General features: G+C 38.2%; 1 protein-coding gene across 10 annotated transcripts in view; it reads right to left on the bottom strand.

Annotated features, from left to right (window-relative positions):
* NFIA (nuclear factor I A) overlaps positions 1–17,191 on the bottom strand; it is a 376,639-nt gene that overhangs the window by 34,546 nt on the left and 324,902 nt on the right. For 6 of the 10 annotated variants that reach the window (XM_043575126.1, XM_043575130.1, XM_043575123.1 and 3 more), the window contains one exon: positions 3,923–4,014. The exons of the other annotated variants lie outside the window; for them this stretch is intronic. In XM_043575126.1, the coding sequence (XP_043431061.1) occupies positions 3,923–4,014 (92 nt within the window). The remainder of the gene's footprint in view (positions 1–3,922; positions 4,015–17,191) is intronic. 10 annotated transcript variants of the gene reach the window in all.

Below are 17,191 nucleotides of genomic sequence, written 5' to 3'. Positions count from 1 at the left end.
AAACTCCATACCCTTTAAACAACGACTCTCCATCCCGCCATCCTCCCATCCCGCAGCCACACTTCTATTTTCTCTATGAGTCTGACTCCTTCAGGAACCTCACATACATAGGATCATACAGTATTTGTCCTTTCAGGACTGGCATCTTTCACTTAGCATGACATCATCAAGGTTCATCCGTGTAGCATACTGCAGAATTTCCTTCATTTTTAAGGCCAGATCATATGCACTATACCACATTAAAATGGTGTATGCACAACAAAATGTATATGCCATATTTTGTTTATCCTATGTGTCTGTGGATGGAGACCTGGGTTGCTTCCACCTTTTGTCTATTGTGAATAATGCCAAGTACGTGGGCGTACCAATACCTCTTCAAGACCTTGCTTTCCATCTCTTGGCTATATACTGGTGATTAGATTTTAATACGGTCTCAGGTTTAAAAGCAGGGAGCATGCTCATAGTATTCCAGAGCTGAGCATCAGTCAGAGTGGCTCACCAGCATGTGAGGCCTTCGTAAAGCACAATGGTTAGAGAACACAGGCCTGGCAGTCAGCAAGCTGGGTACAAATTCTTCCTTCACTTCTCACTGCTTATGGACATGGGAAAATGAATAATCTCTTTAGGTCTCAGTTTCCACATATAGAGTGGAGATAATTATAGCTACCCTATTGGGGTGGCTGCAAAGATTAGTTGGGAAATGTACCTAAGGTACTTAGTACACAGGAAATGCTCAACGAATAGAAGCTCTATATAGTTAAAGAATACTTTTTTAAAAGTTGTTGGTTTTTTAAGATTTATTTTGAGAGAGAGAGAGAGAAAGAGAGAGAGAGCTGGGGAGGGGCAGAGAAAGAGAGGGAGAGAGAATCGCAAGCAGGCTCTGCATGGTCAGCACAGAGTCTGATGTGGGGCTTAGACTCACGAACGGCAAGATCATGACCTGAGCCAAAACCAAGAGTTGGACGCTTAACCGACTGAGCCACCCAAGTGCCCCAAGAGTACTTTTTATAAATAAAGTTCTTACTTTCTTGATAAACTGAAAGCTGCCTATTTAAAAGGTCTACACAGTCGTTCAAGTTCTATCTGCTACAAAACAACAGAGACCATATCTAATCTGTCTCCTATAAGTCAATGCTTCAGTTATGTTGAAGAGATTTCCACTGGGAACTGGTCTTTTGGAGAAAGGGACACCATTTGACCTTGCGTTTGTTCATGCATTTGTGTACCTCTTCTGCATTTGTAAAGCTCAAGTACCTGCTTGGCTGACCCTTCAATTTTACTTCTCTAAAGGTAGAAAGCAAAATGTCATCTCTCCAGAAAACTTTTCTATACTTCAGTTAATACACATTTCATGCCTCATCAACAAAAGCATCAAAGGTAGAAAAAAATGCAAGCTTGTGTAGAAAATTACTAATCTGCAGGCCATGTTCAAATTAGGTCTTAAAAAATTCCTGTAAAAAAAGAAAAACCAGACTCACTTCTGAACTAATGTCTTCTCAAAAAGGAGATTATTTTTTAAGAATATGACCATTTTTATCTACATCTATACATGTCTAACACTTTAAATGGTTCCGGAAAGTAGTTCCTTTTTTTTTTTTTTCTTAAAGAGTTAACATATACTCCTTAAAATTAAAAGATTTTGAGCATAGGGGCACCTGGGTGGCTCAGTCAGTTAAACCAAGTGACCCTTGGTTTTGGCTCAGATCACGATCTCACAGTTTGTGAGTTTGAGCTCTGCATCGGGCTGGGTTCTCTGCACTGACAGCTAGGAAACTGTTTGGGATTCTTTCTCCCTCTCTCTCTGCCCCTCCTCTGCTTGCACTCTCTCTCTCTCTCTCTCTCTCTCTCTCTCTCTCTCTCAAAATAAATAAATAAATAAAAATTTAAAAAAGATTTTGAGCATATCATTTTTACCTTAGGATATATACACACATTTTTTTTTTTAAATGACAACTCCATTAGTACAGTTTCTCATAAGACAATTGGGATGGTTTTCTTCAAGATGAATGTGGCAGGTGTAAATGTGGTAAGAAACATTTAAGCTGTTGTCCCTATGATGCCAAATATTTAACAGACACCAAAAAAAATTCAGTTCCAGATGCCAAAATTGGGTCTAAATGACATCATTCATCCAGATGCGTGGAGAATCTGGATTTTTAAGAATTGAATTTTTGTGGTCAACATCATGAAGACTCAGTTTCTGGGTTAAATAAGGCATTTGTGAAACAAAGCCTTTTGGAATATAACACGTTTTGATTATAGAGAAACAAATTGAAAGGAACACAGGGTACCATTTCAGTGCTATGAATCACAGATTGTATAAAAAAATACTATGTAAAGTACAAACAGGACATTTCCAAACTGCATATTTGAGGTTCTTAATGAAGTAACCCAAGCACTCTGGGGCTTCAAGAAAAGCAACCATTCAATATAGAGCCACTGTCCCCGGTTCCCCCCTCCCACTGAACGTGAACACATGAGCCAAAAGTACAAAATCAAATTTTAATGCATCTGAGGTAATTGTTCAACTTCCAATTCACCAGTTAAGCATTTGAAGGGGTAGGAAACCTTTATAAGCAATAAACCGGAACAATTTTATGGCAGGTCCAGAGTAGATGTTAATCCCAGAAGCCAAGGATATGCCCGCTTCAGGAGGAACAGCAGAAGTGGGAAATTCAAGAGTTAACCTGCTGCCTCCCCTTTTTGCTCCCCTTCCCCTCCCAGCTGCCTCCTCTGAGGCTGTACTTTCTGTGACCCCGCTTTGGCGTAAGGAAGGCTTCAGACGCAATGTAGTTTCACCTGCACTGTCGACACAGCAATAAACTAAAATCCTTTACAGAGTGAGCAAATGGACCCAGGAAGGCAAATCTATCCCGTTGATAAGCATCTGGTCATATTCTTATAAACAAAGATGAGTAGTGACAAATTTGGCATCTGGAGATTACACACCCAGGCATATGCACAAAATATCCCAGGGAATTTTTTCAAACAACATGCTGAGAACCTCACAAAGAACATACTTTATGTCAATTATGATAGTATATAGTTCCATTCTAATTAGGAAATCAGAGAGTAGTTCCTTTCCAAACTTTAATCTAATTCTATTTCACAAACTTCAAATATCTCTACATCTACTACCTTTGAACTCCAAAAGTCTCTCACTGTTTCTTAATGAACAGCAGCCATTTCAAAACTTTTAAAAGGGATTTCTTCTCCTTGACCTGTACTAGGGCAAAACACAACTGTCTACTGAAAAACAAGCTCTAGATGTCGTCGTACACTCTTTTCTCAATCACCTACCTCAACATATGACATTATAGTCGCATATGTCCCCTCCCACCCCGCTGCACCTTGCTCTCTAGTGGCCAGCGTAACCAGTAACAAATATCACCTATTTCTGCACCAACACCAGCAACTTAATAGGACTCAGAAACCCTCTCTTTTCTTTTCTTTTTTCAGAAAGTTTGCCAGGTTCCTGGGGACCCTATAGTGAATACAGAAGAGTGGCTGGTTCCACCATTCCCTAGATGCACTCTGATTTTAACAGCAACTAGAGTGGACTTTTCCGGGTAGAGGTATACTTCCATCTGCTTGCATGCAGAGAGACCAGAATTCCTAGACAAGGAAACACACGCTAGCTAGCACTGGGAAACCTTTCTCGCCACCGCAAAAGGAGTTCTGGCACAGAAGCCTTCCTCTTCTACCCTCTCGATACGAGAAACGAAAAATCGCAGACAGCGTTTTCCACGATTTCTGAGAACACAGGGAAATGTGGCTGTAGGGCCAGGCAGGTTGGGGTCAGGAGGAAAGGGGACCAAACAGGGGCTGGGAAATGCAGCCTGTTGTGCCAAAAGACGAATTACAATGCACCTGATGAATAAAACAAGCTGCACCACATACAGAAAAGATGAGAGCGGCCCACCTGTGTCTGTTGAGGGATATTTACAAAGCTTGGATCCCGTGGTCCAACACTGACGAATCGGTTTGCGGGGGAGGTGCTGGGTGTCGAGTAGGCTGTGAAGGGAAGGGACACATGCGTTCAGGAAGCAGCACGAGATTGCACACACAAACAACACCAAAACACACAGTCTCTGAGCCTACGCAGCTGATTAACAAGGAAATGTGCAAACACTGTAGCTAGCAAAAGGGATCTGGCTAGCAAGGGCATTTGAGACAGTCATAAAAGGGAAGGGGTGTTGGCTTCTAAAGACTGTTGGAGTAAAACGATGTCAAATTGGTGCTCAGATGAGTTCTTTTCTCCTTCCGTCATACAAATTAGAACATGCAGGACATTTTTGCAAACTATACTTTCTGAGTTAAACATGAGCTCAGGAGTCAGAAAGAGATATCCTAGTCCTTACAGCACAGGGAGAGAGAAATTAGGTAGAAAGGGGGAGGAAAGCAGTTCATTTTACAACCTTGCTTTTCACACTACTGCATCCCCCAAAATCATGAGACATTCCTGTGCCTCTATAGCTAAATACTGAAGAGGAGTCTTTATAGAAGAAATTAATGGGTTCTCCAGAAAGGAGGTGGAAAACCATTTAGAACCAGCTGTCTTTATAGGTCCCAGGAGAGTGTCTAGAATCTCTATGATGCACGAAATGTGCTTAAAATATTAATATTTGGGGGTGCCTGAGTAGCTCAGTCGGTTAAGTGTCCGACTTCAGCTCAGGTCATGATCTCACAGCTCGTGGGTTTGAGCCCTGCGTTGGGCTCTATGTTGACAGCTCAGAGCCTAGAACCTGCTTTGGATTCTGTGTCTCCCTCTCTCTCCGCCCTCCCCACTCTCAAATATAAATAAATATTTAAAAAACATTAACATCTAGTCTTCCGAGCCTAGAACCTTTCTGTTAAAGGTACAAACTATCAAGATCCTGTGTAAACCAAGCTATCACCCTGGAACCACACTTCAGTTTCCTATCCTTTCACGGTAAAGTTTTGTTGTTGGTTTTTATATATACAGAACTGTATATATATTTTGGTTTTTACATTTATATTTGAGAGCTTCACTCTAGTTTAGTGAGAAAAAAACTCAGCGGCTTTGGTGTTTTGTTGGCTTATAAATCCAAATGTGCATTTGGTCCTTTGGTGTCCTGCAATACCCTTCTCTATCACAAACTCCCGATATTTATTCGCATTCTTTCTTTGTACTAGAACTTTTAGATAGACTCTTGCTTCATTTCAAATCTGTTAACAATGCTTGTAAAAGGGGCCAAATTTTTCGAACTAACTCTAGACACACACCATCTAAAAGATGAAAAGGGTCTTCAATTTTGAAAAAGCACAGATAACTGAGGGAATCATACCAAATCCCTTTGCTAGATTTCTTTTCCTTTTTGGCATCATCCGCTTTGTTTTTGATTTTCTGTTTTACAGAAAACCATTCGGACTTCTTGTTTCTTTTGTGAAGCACAAAAGATATCTAAAGATAAAATTTCCACCAGTTTGGCCCAAGTCCTGTTGGTCATCTTTGGTAAGAGCTAAGTCACCCCCACCGATCTGTGATGGTCGCATGGTGTGGCTGTGTTAAACCAGCATGGAACAGTGGATGGACATGAGGATCCTCTGATGTCTAGTAATAAGAAAGTTTTGTTGTAGTATTTGTTTTAGAAGGATTTGCCCGGTAATAGCTTTATATAAAACAATCTAGATGTATGATGTGTTATACTGTCTACTCATGTGAATCTACTGATTTCCTTCCCAGCCCATCTAACGTTAGACTAAATTGAACACAATGGAAAAATACCTGTCGATGTAGCCTTTCTGTATGTACCTCTCACTCACTGGTATGGCAGAAATTTAAGTTTTTAAAAGTTCAGTAAAAGAATTTTTGTTAATTGCTTTATTCAGCCTATTGCTTTGCTTTGAGATGGTTTAAGAAGTTTCCATAGAAAATTATTATTGAAAATGATGGACTAAAATTACCTGGTAGTGAATTTACCTGCTCCTAGGACGTAAAGAGGATGTGGGAGAGATAAGGAGGAAGCTAGTAGATGAAATAACCTGTCAAACTTCTCAGTGGTTGGTGGGGGGCGGGGGCGGGGGGAGTGTTCCTTCACATGTGAATAGAATGGGAGGGTGAGAAGGAACAATAAAGGTATGAGGAGTATGCAAACGGTACGAGACTAAGTGATTGATGACAGATGCAGAGATCTGAATCCTAGAGAACTGTGTGTGCGGGTCTGCACTGGTCACAACAGACACACCACAGGATTTCCTACGATGCTTTTGCCGCACTGGTGACTTCAGAAACAAGCACGCTGACTGATCCCAGGATTCATGTTTTGTTTGTTTGTTTGTTTGTTTGTTTGCTTTTACTAAACCCGGAAAGGCTTGCACTCCATTCCATTCTCTATTGTTTGCCAGACCTAAATGGTGCCATTTGGAAGGTTTAGCATACAAATAATTTAGCCACTCAAAACTGCTAACAACTGGCTATTTTTTCTTCTTCAGGCATAGAGACCAACTTTGAATTCTCAATTTCAAAATATCCCAGAAGGCCTTTAATGCTTTCATAGGCATCCTAAAACTGTTTCAAAGTTTAGTCTGGTCTTTAAAACAAGAGCAACAGTGAGAGAGGTGGTAGTGTGTTAGCATTAAAAAAAAAAAAAAAGAGAAGGAAAAGAAAAGAGAAGAAAAGAAAAGGAAAAAAAAAAAAAGGATATTACAACTACAAAAACCTGGGAATCTCTGAGTACCCAAGTCATCAAATGGAAGAAATGGTGCCCAGGGAAATTTATTCTATAGAAATGTAGCTTCTGGGAAAACTCAAGGACACAGGGAAAACAAGGGAAGGAAGAAAGAAAGTCTGACTCATCTTCCATTATGGTAGTTACAATAGCCAGCGTGTTCACCTACAACAGGATGTAGTTCCAGAAATGAGGTGACATTAGTTAAATTCGATTTTTCCAAAGAAAAAGTGGAATAAGGGAGTTATACTATTGAATAAAAACCTCAATTGCAACTTTTTATTAAAACAACCACATATACCATAGCAAATCAATTATACATGCATAGTTAAGAGCTTTCAACATGAATATAAAATCAAGTAAAGGGGGCAATGTGGTAATTAATTATATACAACTGTATTTATTATGCTATTATATCACATTCATATCTTTCTTAATTATAATTCTGGCATTATTTACAGCAGCAATAATCAAATGCTACAGAAAGAGCTTCAGGAAATCATGAAATCCAGAAAATAATTTTCTGGGAAGATTATTATAGGCATTTTTTTGAGGATTCTGGAGGGATGATTCAGGGGCATTTGACAATTTTCTGATAAAGTCAATCAGGAAAGGGAAATCAATTTGCTTATATAATCTCATTGTAAAAGTCCTCATGGCAAAGATGACTATTAGAAATCAAATTATTGATTATTTGCTTCTGAAGCAGAAGCTTTGTTTGTTTGTTGTTGTTGTTGTTGTTTTTGCCTTTTTTTTTTTTTAAGCAAGTCTTCTTACCCACATGAGCAGTATCATCATGGACTATTTTCCTAATGTTATGGATGAACATTCCTATTAGAAGCTTTCACCATTTTATTGGCACTAATAAGATCATATTTTTCCTCTTTCTACTGTATTTCTTCCCATTATCCAATAGTCTTACTTTGGCCTTAGCCATAGTGATAAGTATCAAAATCCTAGACCAGAATTTGATCCCATATCCAGAAAATCCCATTCTTCTGCGTTACCCACTTACCATACACGTTGCTAATTATATAATCCTTCACTTAGTGCAAATCCTGTCTCAGTATGGTCAGTTGGAAGGATGGCTCAAGAACTGTTCATGCTTTATAAGTAATACTTTTACAAGGCCTCTTGAGGATGCCAGAATCTATCTCTAGCGGGGACTATGAGGCGGGCATGAGGCAGTGGGCAGGACGTGGCAGAGATTGCCCTTTAAATCTGCTCTTTACACTGTGCAGGTAGGTGTTCCCTGGGAGAACTTAGCCTTTCTGTCTTCAGAAATGATGTAACTGACTGCCTGCAAGCCTAAAAGAATTCCTACGTTTATTGTTCCCAAGGTGTAAGGCTTTGGTTTTGTTTTGTTTCTTTTTCTCAATGAGAAGATGTAAGGGATGTGTCCGGATAAAGAAATCATGATATTTCCACATAAATCCATTTTGAGTCTGCAATGGCCTTCACTTATAAAATCAAATCTGACCACGGTGTTAACAAGGTGGTCAAACTGTCTTGAACAAAGATGCTTGGAGCCTTCCTTGTTTTTGGGGGAAAAAATATGACCGAAGAAAAAGATATTAAAATATTTGTACCATTGTCAGTTGACATTTCCTTAAGTTAAAAACTGTATCATTAAAATCACCCAAATCTGACAAACGAGAAAATTAAAAGGAGGCAGACAGAATCAAGGTCTAGTTCAAATTTAGCAACCACTAAAATATGTGTAATCACTGAAAAGGGCGAAAAGGGAGAACATTTAGACAGATGTCTTTGCGGGGAGTGAGTGTAAAGGGAGAGCTGCCTTTTGGTTGAAGCCCCATCAGGACTCCCACAGGGAGGGAGTGCCCACAGGGAGTGCCCACAGGGAGGCTGAGGGGCTGATTCCCCTCTAGCTGAACTGCCTGAGGGGAGCGATGGCCAGCCCCCCTGCCCTGACTAGGGGGAGGTGACACAGTGAGGCACGTTGGCAGAAAAGAAAATGTAAGAGACCTGGTGAGCTTTGAGGCTCTGTATTTGCTTCCACACACAGGAAGCAATGAAGTCCCCTAAACCTTGGTAGCCTGGCCTACAAACTGACACGGAGTTTGCAGAGAGATCTGGGTTCTGTTTCATCAGACTCCAACTCTACAGAAGGAGTGAACATCCCCTTTTTCATTCCCTTAAACTCTACCAAGTCTAACCTCTAGAGTGCCTCAAAGAGAGATATTTTAATACATTTAAATATTCATATTCATTCTCTCTCTCCATCTGTCTCTCTGTCTCTCTGTCTGTCTCTCATGAACACCTGCTCTGTGCCAGGCTCTGTGCTGAGCACTATGGGAAAGCCAAAGGTGAGCAAGACACAGTGCTGAGAATGCTAGCGTCTAGTGGTGAGAGAGGAGTGTAGAAAATGAAAATATGGTATTAAAGGTGATACAAATAAAACTCGGTGAGATGTTAAAGGACAGAAAAGGGACACACAGGAAAAGCCGTGCAGAGGAAATAGGGATGGCTTTTGCGACATGCTGTAAAAGATGGCGTTGGCTGACAGGTTCAGATGGATGGGGGAGAGGGTCCCACAGGAAGCAGCATGGGCAGAGGCGTGGAAGCAGGAACTGGAGGCAGGAATCCGAGGATCAATCACAGAGGGAAAGGAGAAAAGACAGGACGGTGCAAACCACGTTTTGCCATTTAGCTCAGGAAGGTAACATGTTAAGAATCAGAAACCTGAACTATTTGAAAACGGAGGGGAAAAAGTCCATTGAAATTGTTTTTCTCTTAAGAAGAATAAATAATTCATAAAATGAACAAAGTTATCAACTTCCCATTCTGAACACCACTAAGATCGCTTGACCTCCCCACACTCTAAACTTTTCCCTTCATATCTCAAATATTAATAGGCACGTCACATGTTCCCTCGTTCTCAGAAACTCAGACATACTCACATGTGGGGATTTCCCTCCAAAAAAATACCTAGTCAAAAATTCAATTTCATAGACTTTAATGTGACTCTACCACCTGCCTAGGAATGTGCTCGTTATTGGACGGAGGTAATCAAAGCAAGTTCAGGAATGCAGACTTAAACAGATCCCTGTGTATTCAAGTTGCAATTTTATTAAATGTTTATCAGTGACACCTGACAGTGAAGAAAAAGTGCATGAGACAGCGTTCAGTGGCAAACTTGAAACAGTGAGATGATTAAGCACCTAATTGAAATAGTTTCTAGAATCTTAACTGCACTATTACATTATTTAAAAAAAAAATGAGAAGCCCCGTGAGAAAACTTTCATTTCTTAAAAAAAAAAAAAATGCAGTAACTATCAGGAAATAGATTGGCTAATTTCTAAATGAAACCCATTACAGTTTAACTCATTTAGGAACTTGAACAGCACTATTTCTTGCAAGGTCACAAAGAAATGCTGGAGGATATTGGTGTGTTTTTCCTTTAAAGAAATCAATTGGTATCGACAACTTTACAGGGCCTGGGTTAGCATTATTCATATCATTATATAGCCCAGGAAACACATACAGCTTTTCCTATACATCCAGTATTCAGAGATTTAGAAATTCCCACATGATTGGCTGGATATTGTAGTTGTCATCCAGATGTTTGGAATCTAGAAGATAACCACACTGAATTTCCAGTATTTTGATCACATCTGTGCAGTTACCTCCTTCTATTATCTCTGTAAATCTTTTGTCTGCGCAAACAAGTTACCAACAACAACAACAAAAAAGACACAGCCCTCAGGGCATGAAATTAAAACCTACTTATTGCTAGTAAATTATTACAGAACAACACACCCATAATCTTTGTTCCTGAAAAGCTAATGAATTCGAACTTTAATATATTAGCATTACTTAACATGTATGGGAACAATTTGCATGACATGTCTAATGTGCCAGTAGTTCACAAAAATCTTGAGAAGAAGCAATTTAGCCAGATGGTTTTGCTCTGCTGGCATTTCTATTTGTATTAAGGATCCTCACAGGGAGGCAGGGGCTCTAGCTACATCATGATTTGGGGTAAAATATGCAGAAAGGATGGTATAAGACCATTCATGTGTTCACACAGACAGAAGGGGATCAGAACATGTAAACCGGAGACGCTTTGACCTTCCGCTACCCAAATCTGTGTCATAAGCAGGCGCTTTATACTATTTCTTATATGCAGTCTATTTAAACTGCCTAGAACACTGTTTTTCATAATAGCTGTAAAGGATAAGAATACAGACTTGTTTCAGTTAATTTAAATTTACTTCTGGTGGCTAATCTAAATTCGAAAACTGTCATTTATTTTTATGTATACGCTGTGTGCTGTCCAATTGATAGAACATATATATTGATCTGAAGCAACAATGTACATGAGGAGGCACAGGTGAAAGTTATATTAAATAGCCATAGGGAATAAACTGGATTCAACTGGGGTTTACTAAAAAAAGAAACTTAGATCAATATATTGGATTGCTCCCTTTTGAAAGGCTTCTGCAGCCTCTCCAAAGTCAGTGTAACTCTGGAAACCTACTTCTGGGAATTTATCCTCAAAAAATACTTAAAGGTACAGATAAAGATGTTCATTACAGTATTACTTATAAAGAGGAACAAATTGGAACCACCTTATATGTTAGCGCTTCACTCATATGTTGAAGTATTTTGCAGTCATTAAACACATTTTAAAATAATAATGGCATCATGACATGTTTCTAATAGGAGATAAAATGAATAAAACCGGTTTACCAAATGGTATATGTATACATATAGACACACATATGCACACACACATATATCATGATCAATTATGTTTAAAATATGCACAGAAAATGACTGGGAGATAAGCACAGAAAGCGGTTATCTCTGAAGAACGGCATTGTAAATGATTTTTAAATAATGTCCAGTAATTTTTAATCTTAAATAAACATAAACAGAACCTGAAAACCCAAGTAACACTTTTGTTTTTCCAGCAGTGCAAGGTAGGTAGAAAATGAATTTTAGAACCAGAAAATCCTGGATTGAATCCATTCAATCTCTTACTTGAAATGTGATCTTGGCAAGCCAATTAACCCCTCTCAGCTCCTACATATAAAGACTCCAGCATAATAAATACCATTTACTCACATAGGCATGGCCCTTTAAGGCGTCATCCCTCTGCGTATATCTAATGGGTTACATTTTCTACAGAAGCCATTCAGAAAGTAATCCCTAAGACAGGCTTAGCCAGCAAGATGGGAAATCTCCCAAATTCCATTATACTTAATATTAAAAGGATTGAAGAAAAATGCCAAAGGCATCCAATCGGGGACTATTGATTCCAATATCTGATTAAGGGTATTACACTCTGAGACATCTGCCTTCTAACACTTAAAATAAAGAATCCAATCAAGGGTTAATGTTATGATCAGACTCATAAGTAACTTATAAATCGGCACAACCCAGCTGATTGGTGATGTATACCAAAATGAATAGTCACACTGTTGGTACTAATAATTCCAATTCTAGCAATCTATCCTAATGAAATTATTAAAGTTGGGGACAAAAAGTATTTTCAAAAATATGCAGGAACCTATTTCATAGATTGGGACAAAAGTTAATGTTCTAGAGCAGAGGAATAAGTACAAATTGTTTAAAATCACATTTTCTAATTTTTTTATGAAATACGAAAAGGTGTAAAATACTAATTAAGAAAATAGCATACAGAATATTATATTCAGCATGGTAGCAATCATCTTATGTATGTGTGTGTACATCTACATACAAATACACACATCAACATGCATTAAGGAGAAAATGCACCAAAATGTTAATAGTAGTTGATTATAGGAGAATATAATTTTATTTTTATTTACATGCTACCATATATATTAATTTTCTGAAGAGTATCTTAAAACTCATTTGTCATTTCTGTCATCTGAAAAAGTAAAAAGCTGAGGCAAAAGCAAGACTTGAACGGATTATGAAAACCTAAATGAAGGGAACGACCTATTGCCTGTTCTCTCTGGTCACTCTTTCTTGACAACGTCCATCTCTTACTCCACTCTTGTTCTTCGACTTTTCACCAATTCAGTGTATGCAGGAGTCTGTTATTCTTGTAATAATATAAAAGTCCCTTATGGAGTGTCTTAGGGTTTTCAGAGGACAGATGTAGGTATAGTATTTTATCTCTAAACAAGGTATATATCCGCATAGGGTAAGTACAAAGCATCAGAGTCCAACAGACCTGAGTTTGAAGCCCAGCTTCATCTCAGTTTCCTCTTTTTAAAAAGAGGACTAACAATCCCAATTTTGCAGACTTATAATCATAATCAAATGAAACTAAGGTAATGCTTATGAAAATACCTATCAAAGCACCTGCTTTCCAACAGTTATTTAAACATATTTAAACATGGTAAAATTACACTGTACACAGAATAGGAATATTTTGCAAAAAGCATTTATGAAAAATTATGATTTAAGATAGTATGTGCCCATTTGTATTCAATGGGTTCCTAAACCAGAAATAGTGGCCAGCTAATGGCAATGGAGAATGCAAATGCTAACCTTACACTTAACTCCTTGCTATAGGTGAGGGAAAAAGAATCCCTTCACCAGAAAGATCACACATTTTTTGCTATCATACCCAAAGTGCCGGTTAATATAGCTAAAATCTAGATGTATAAAAATTGCCAAGATTTTTATGGGATACCCCTCCCCACCCTGAGTTTTGGTCACTGTAGTGATTAAGGTAGAAAGAAGAATTTCTGGATCATTAGACAAATATTTTTGAAAATAAAAAAAAAACCAATCATATTTGCTATAAAAGGGGGATTTAAAACTCAGTAATATCATTCTCTTTGGATAAGGTACCAAAGAGCTATCCTATGACAAACCAGTTTCTGTCTTTCAACACACAAGCAAATGTGTATATACATCTCCTCCCTCTATGGTAGTATTCTGTATACACTTCTTAGCATTCTCCTTTGCTGACTTAACACAACCCCAAGATTATTCCATGAATTCATATAGATTTGTCTCTTTGTTTTTAAAGGGTTCCTAATGTATATAATGTTTGTAGATATTTAGGTTATTACTAATCTTCTATTATAATCAATGTTGCAATGAATACTTATACATCTGTGTTCATGTCCAACTATGTTTGTCACTTACATTTAACATTTATGTATGTAAAGATATGTATGACTCATATATAGTTTCATATACATGAAAAATTTAATTGTATTCTGAAGTGGTTGAACCAATTTACAGTCCTCTAACAGTGCAAAAGACTGCCTATCTTCCACACACTTGCCAAGACTGTGGAAGATACTTTTTGGTCTTTGCTGATCTGACGGGTAGAAATACCACCCAAGTCTTAATTTGTATTGTTCTTATGCTACATGAATGAGCCATCTTTCAAATGTTTTCCATTTCTCTATGTTTATACCATTTCTTGGTCTTTCTATTGGACTATTGGTGTTTATATAATTTAACCCTGTCACATGTGTGGCAAATATTTTTCCCACTTTCATTTTTGTCTTTTTGTTTGTTATTTTTTTCCATGCATAAATTGTTGATACTCTTAAAGTAGAATTTATCAGTCTTTCCTTTCATGGATTATGGGTTTTATTTGTGTGTGTTATTTAGAAAGGCCTTCCCACCTCCAATATTATTTTAAAAATTGTTCTATATTTTCATGTGGCACTTAAGGCTTAACCTTTGTATGTTTGGTTTTTTCCTCCAGCTAGAATTTATTTTGGTGTAAGGAATTTATTTTTTTTTTTCTGGACAAGTTACCCAGTTGTCTGGGTAACTTTATTGAATAATACTCTCCTTCCTCTCATATGAAATGCCACTATTGTCAAATATTAAAATATTGCATATTATATAGGTCTCTTTCTAATTCAGAAGAATATAAAAAATTGACATGTAATGGAGATAGCAGCAGAACTGGTAGATAAATTAAAACCAATGTGGAAAAACAAAATAAAACGAAACAAAAAATGATACCGATGTGGAAATGGATTGCAATCAAGTTCCCTGGCACTAAATAACCTCAGACATTAAATTAAAAGTAGGTAAGAAAAAGAAGGAAGTTTTGGGATTGTTCTCTATCCTATCTGTAGAATTGGTTGCAAGAATCTATGATATTATGAAAACTTGTGGAAATTTACAGCAAAGAATGGATTTTATTGAATGTAATTTAAAAAATTTAAAGGAAAAGAATAATGGAATAGTTCCGGCATCACTAATGAAAAAGTATTTTGTGAAAGGAAGCCACTAACTTATTTTTTCCCCCATTTTCTCTTGCAATTATCCATTGGTTTTTCTCTGAAAGAGGAAACAGTCCTTATGTTACCTAAAAATTGTGAAAATATGACATATCATTCACTAGCTTGTTCTGAATCCAATTATTGATTACAACAGTGTGTTATACATTTTAAGGAAAAGTGTTGGTGAAAAGGAGAGGGGTCATTATTTGGGTGGTAACTCAGAAAATAATTCTTCAAAGCACTCATCAACAGTCCAAGTTCTCAGGAGTCGTGGAGAATAAAGGAAATCTGCCTTGATCAACATCCCTATTTTTCGTCTTTTTGCTGTTTTTGTTTGATCTCCTTCCAAATCTTCTGCTCTCTTCCTTTCCCTGATAACAAGAGTTACTCTCAGAAACAGAGACCAATTCATACTGCAGTATAAATGGCCAACTAACATCTTCTTCTATATTTTTCCCATAGGGTTTTCACTGCAAAAAAACACAGAAGCTTTGGGCTAACGCAAAGATACCCCATAGGATGCTATGGCCAAGCGTATGAACCACAGGGTCAAGGTGGCTGGGTGTGAATCATGACGCCGCTATACCTGGCTAAGAAACCCTTAATTAGGGTAACAGAAGTATTTACTTCATAGGATTATTGTGAAAATTAAAATAAGACAACACATACAAAAATACTTTTAAGGTGCGTGGCGCATGAGTAAAAAGCTCAATACTTTGTTGTGCTGTGATTAATTTCAGATAAGCAGGCAGTTGTGGCTTAATAGCAACCAGAAATCATGTCATACTGCTCTGTAATTTGTATGAGGTATGTATGAGATAGTAGAAAGAGCATAGGAAGGCCTGCATTTGAGTCCAGTCCGGGTGACTACGGGAGTATGAGCTTGGGAAAGTAATATGCACTTTTTCTTTTTTTTTAAGTTTATTTATTTATTTTGAGAGAGACCAAGGCAGCACAAGTGGGGGAGGGGCAGAAAGAGAGAGAAAGAGAGAGAAAGAGAGAGAGAGAGAGAGAGACAGAGAGAGAGAGAGAGATTGAGAATCCCAAGCACGCTCTATGGTGCTAGCACAGAGTCCAAGGCGGGGTGAAGGGGTGGGGCTCAAAATCATGAAATTGAGAGATTGTGACCTGAGCCTAAACCAAGAGTCAGATGCTTAGCTGACTGAGCCACCCGGGAGCCCCAGTAATCTGCACTTTTTAATCTTAGCTTCCTTGTCTATAAAATCCTGACCAACCAGGACTCTTAGGAAGACAGAACAAGATAACATATTTGTGTACAGAGTGTTGCTAACCAAAAAGCATTGAACATACGTTAATTATTATACTGCAAAATTTCCATCCCCATCATAGATTATTGTTATATTCTTGGTTAACAGGTTCATACTCATTCGCATAATGAATGTATGTAAGATTCACTGTAGATATAAAAATAAATAATAAAGGAAACGTTATTGCATGCTTCTTCTTTAATAGAATTCTAGTTTTAAATTTTTTTTTTTAACGTTTTATTTTATTTTTGAGACAGAGAGAGACAGAGCATGAACGGGGGAGGGGCAGAGAGAGAGGGAGACACAGAATCGGAAGCAGGCTCCAGGCTCTGAGCCATCAGCCCAGAGCCCGACGCGGGGCTCGAACTCACGGACCGTGAGATCGTGACCTGAGCTGAAGTCGGACGCTCAACCGACTGCGCCACCCAGGCGCCCCATAAGTCCATTTTTATAGTATGATCTTGGTACTAACCTATTATATAAAAATTGGATGTTACAGTACAATTAAGAAAAATACTGCATTTGGAATCATCATATCACAAATAGACCCAAATGTAATGAGATATTTCTCCTATTCTTCAACTGTTGTCCTCAAGACTCTGAGGACTATCCATTCAATGTATGGCATGTTTGAACAGGAATCCCTTCCCAATTAATGGATGATGCACATGGAAAAACTCAGTTAACTGCAAAGAGAGTTCATAGGTATCATGCTACTATAATTTGTACCAACTGGTAAGATACCTAATAGACATGTCAAATATAATTTGGTCAAACCAAACTCTGGTCCCTACTCCTCACCCAGAAAGACTCTTCCTGGAATGTTCCCCTCTCAGTTCATGGCAACTCCATCTTTCCAGTGGCCCAGGTAAAAAACCTAAGTCATTGTTGATTTCTCTCATTTCCCCCCGCCCCCAACCCAATATCTAAGGTGTCAGCAAATCCTATCAGCTCTCCCTTCAAATAATTCTCACCACACCTCCTGCCCCGTGTTAGTTCCTGGATTCTGCAA

Source organism: Prionailurus bengalensis, chromosome C1 (genome assembly GCF_016509475.1).
Source record: "Prionailurus bengalensis isolate Pbe53 chromosome C1, Fcat_Pben_1.1_paternal_pri, whole genome shotgun sequence".
NCBI lineage: Eukaryota > Metazoa > Chordata > Mammalia > Carnivora > Felidae > Prionailurus > Prionailurus bengalensis.
Note: the sequence above shows the minus strand (reverse complement) of the source record. Positions and strands in the feature narration are given on the sequence as shown.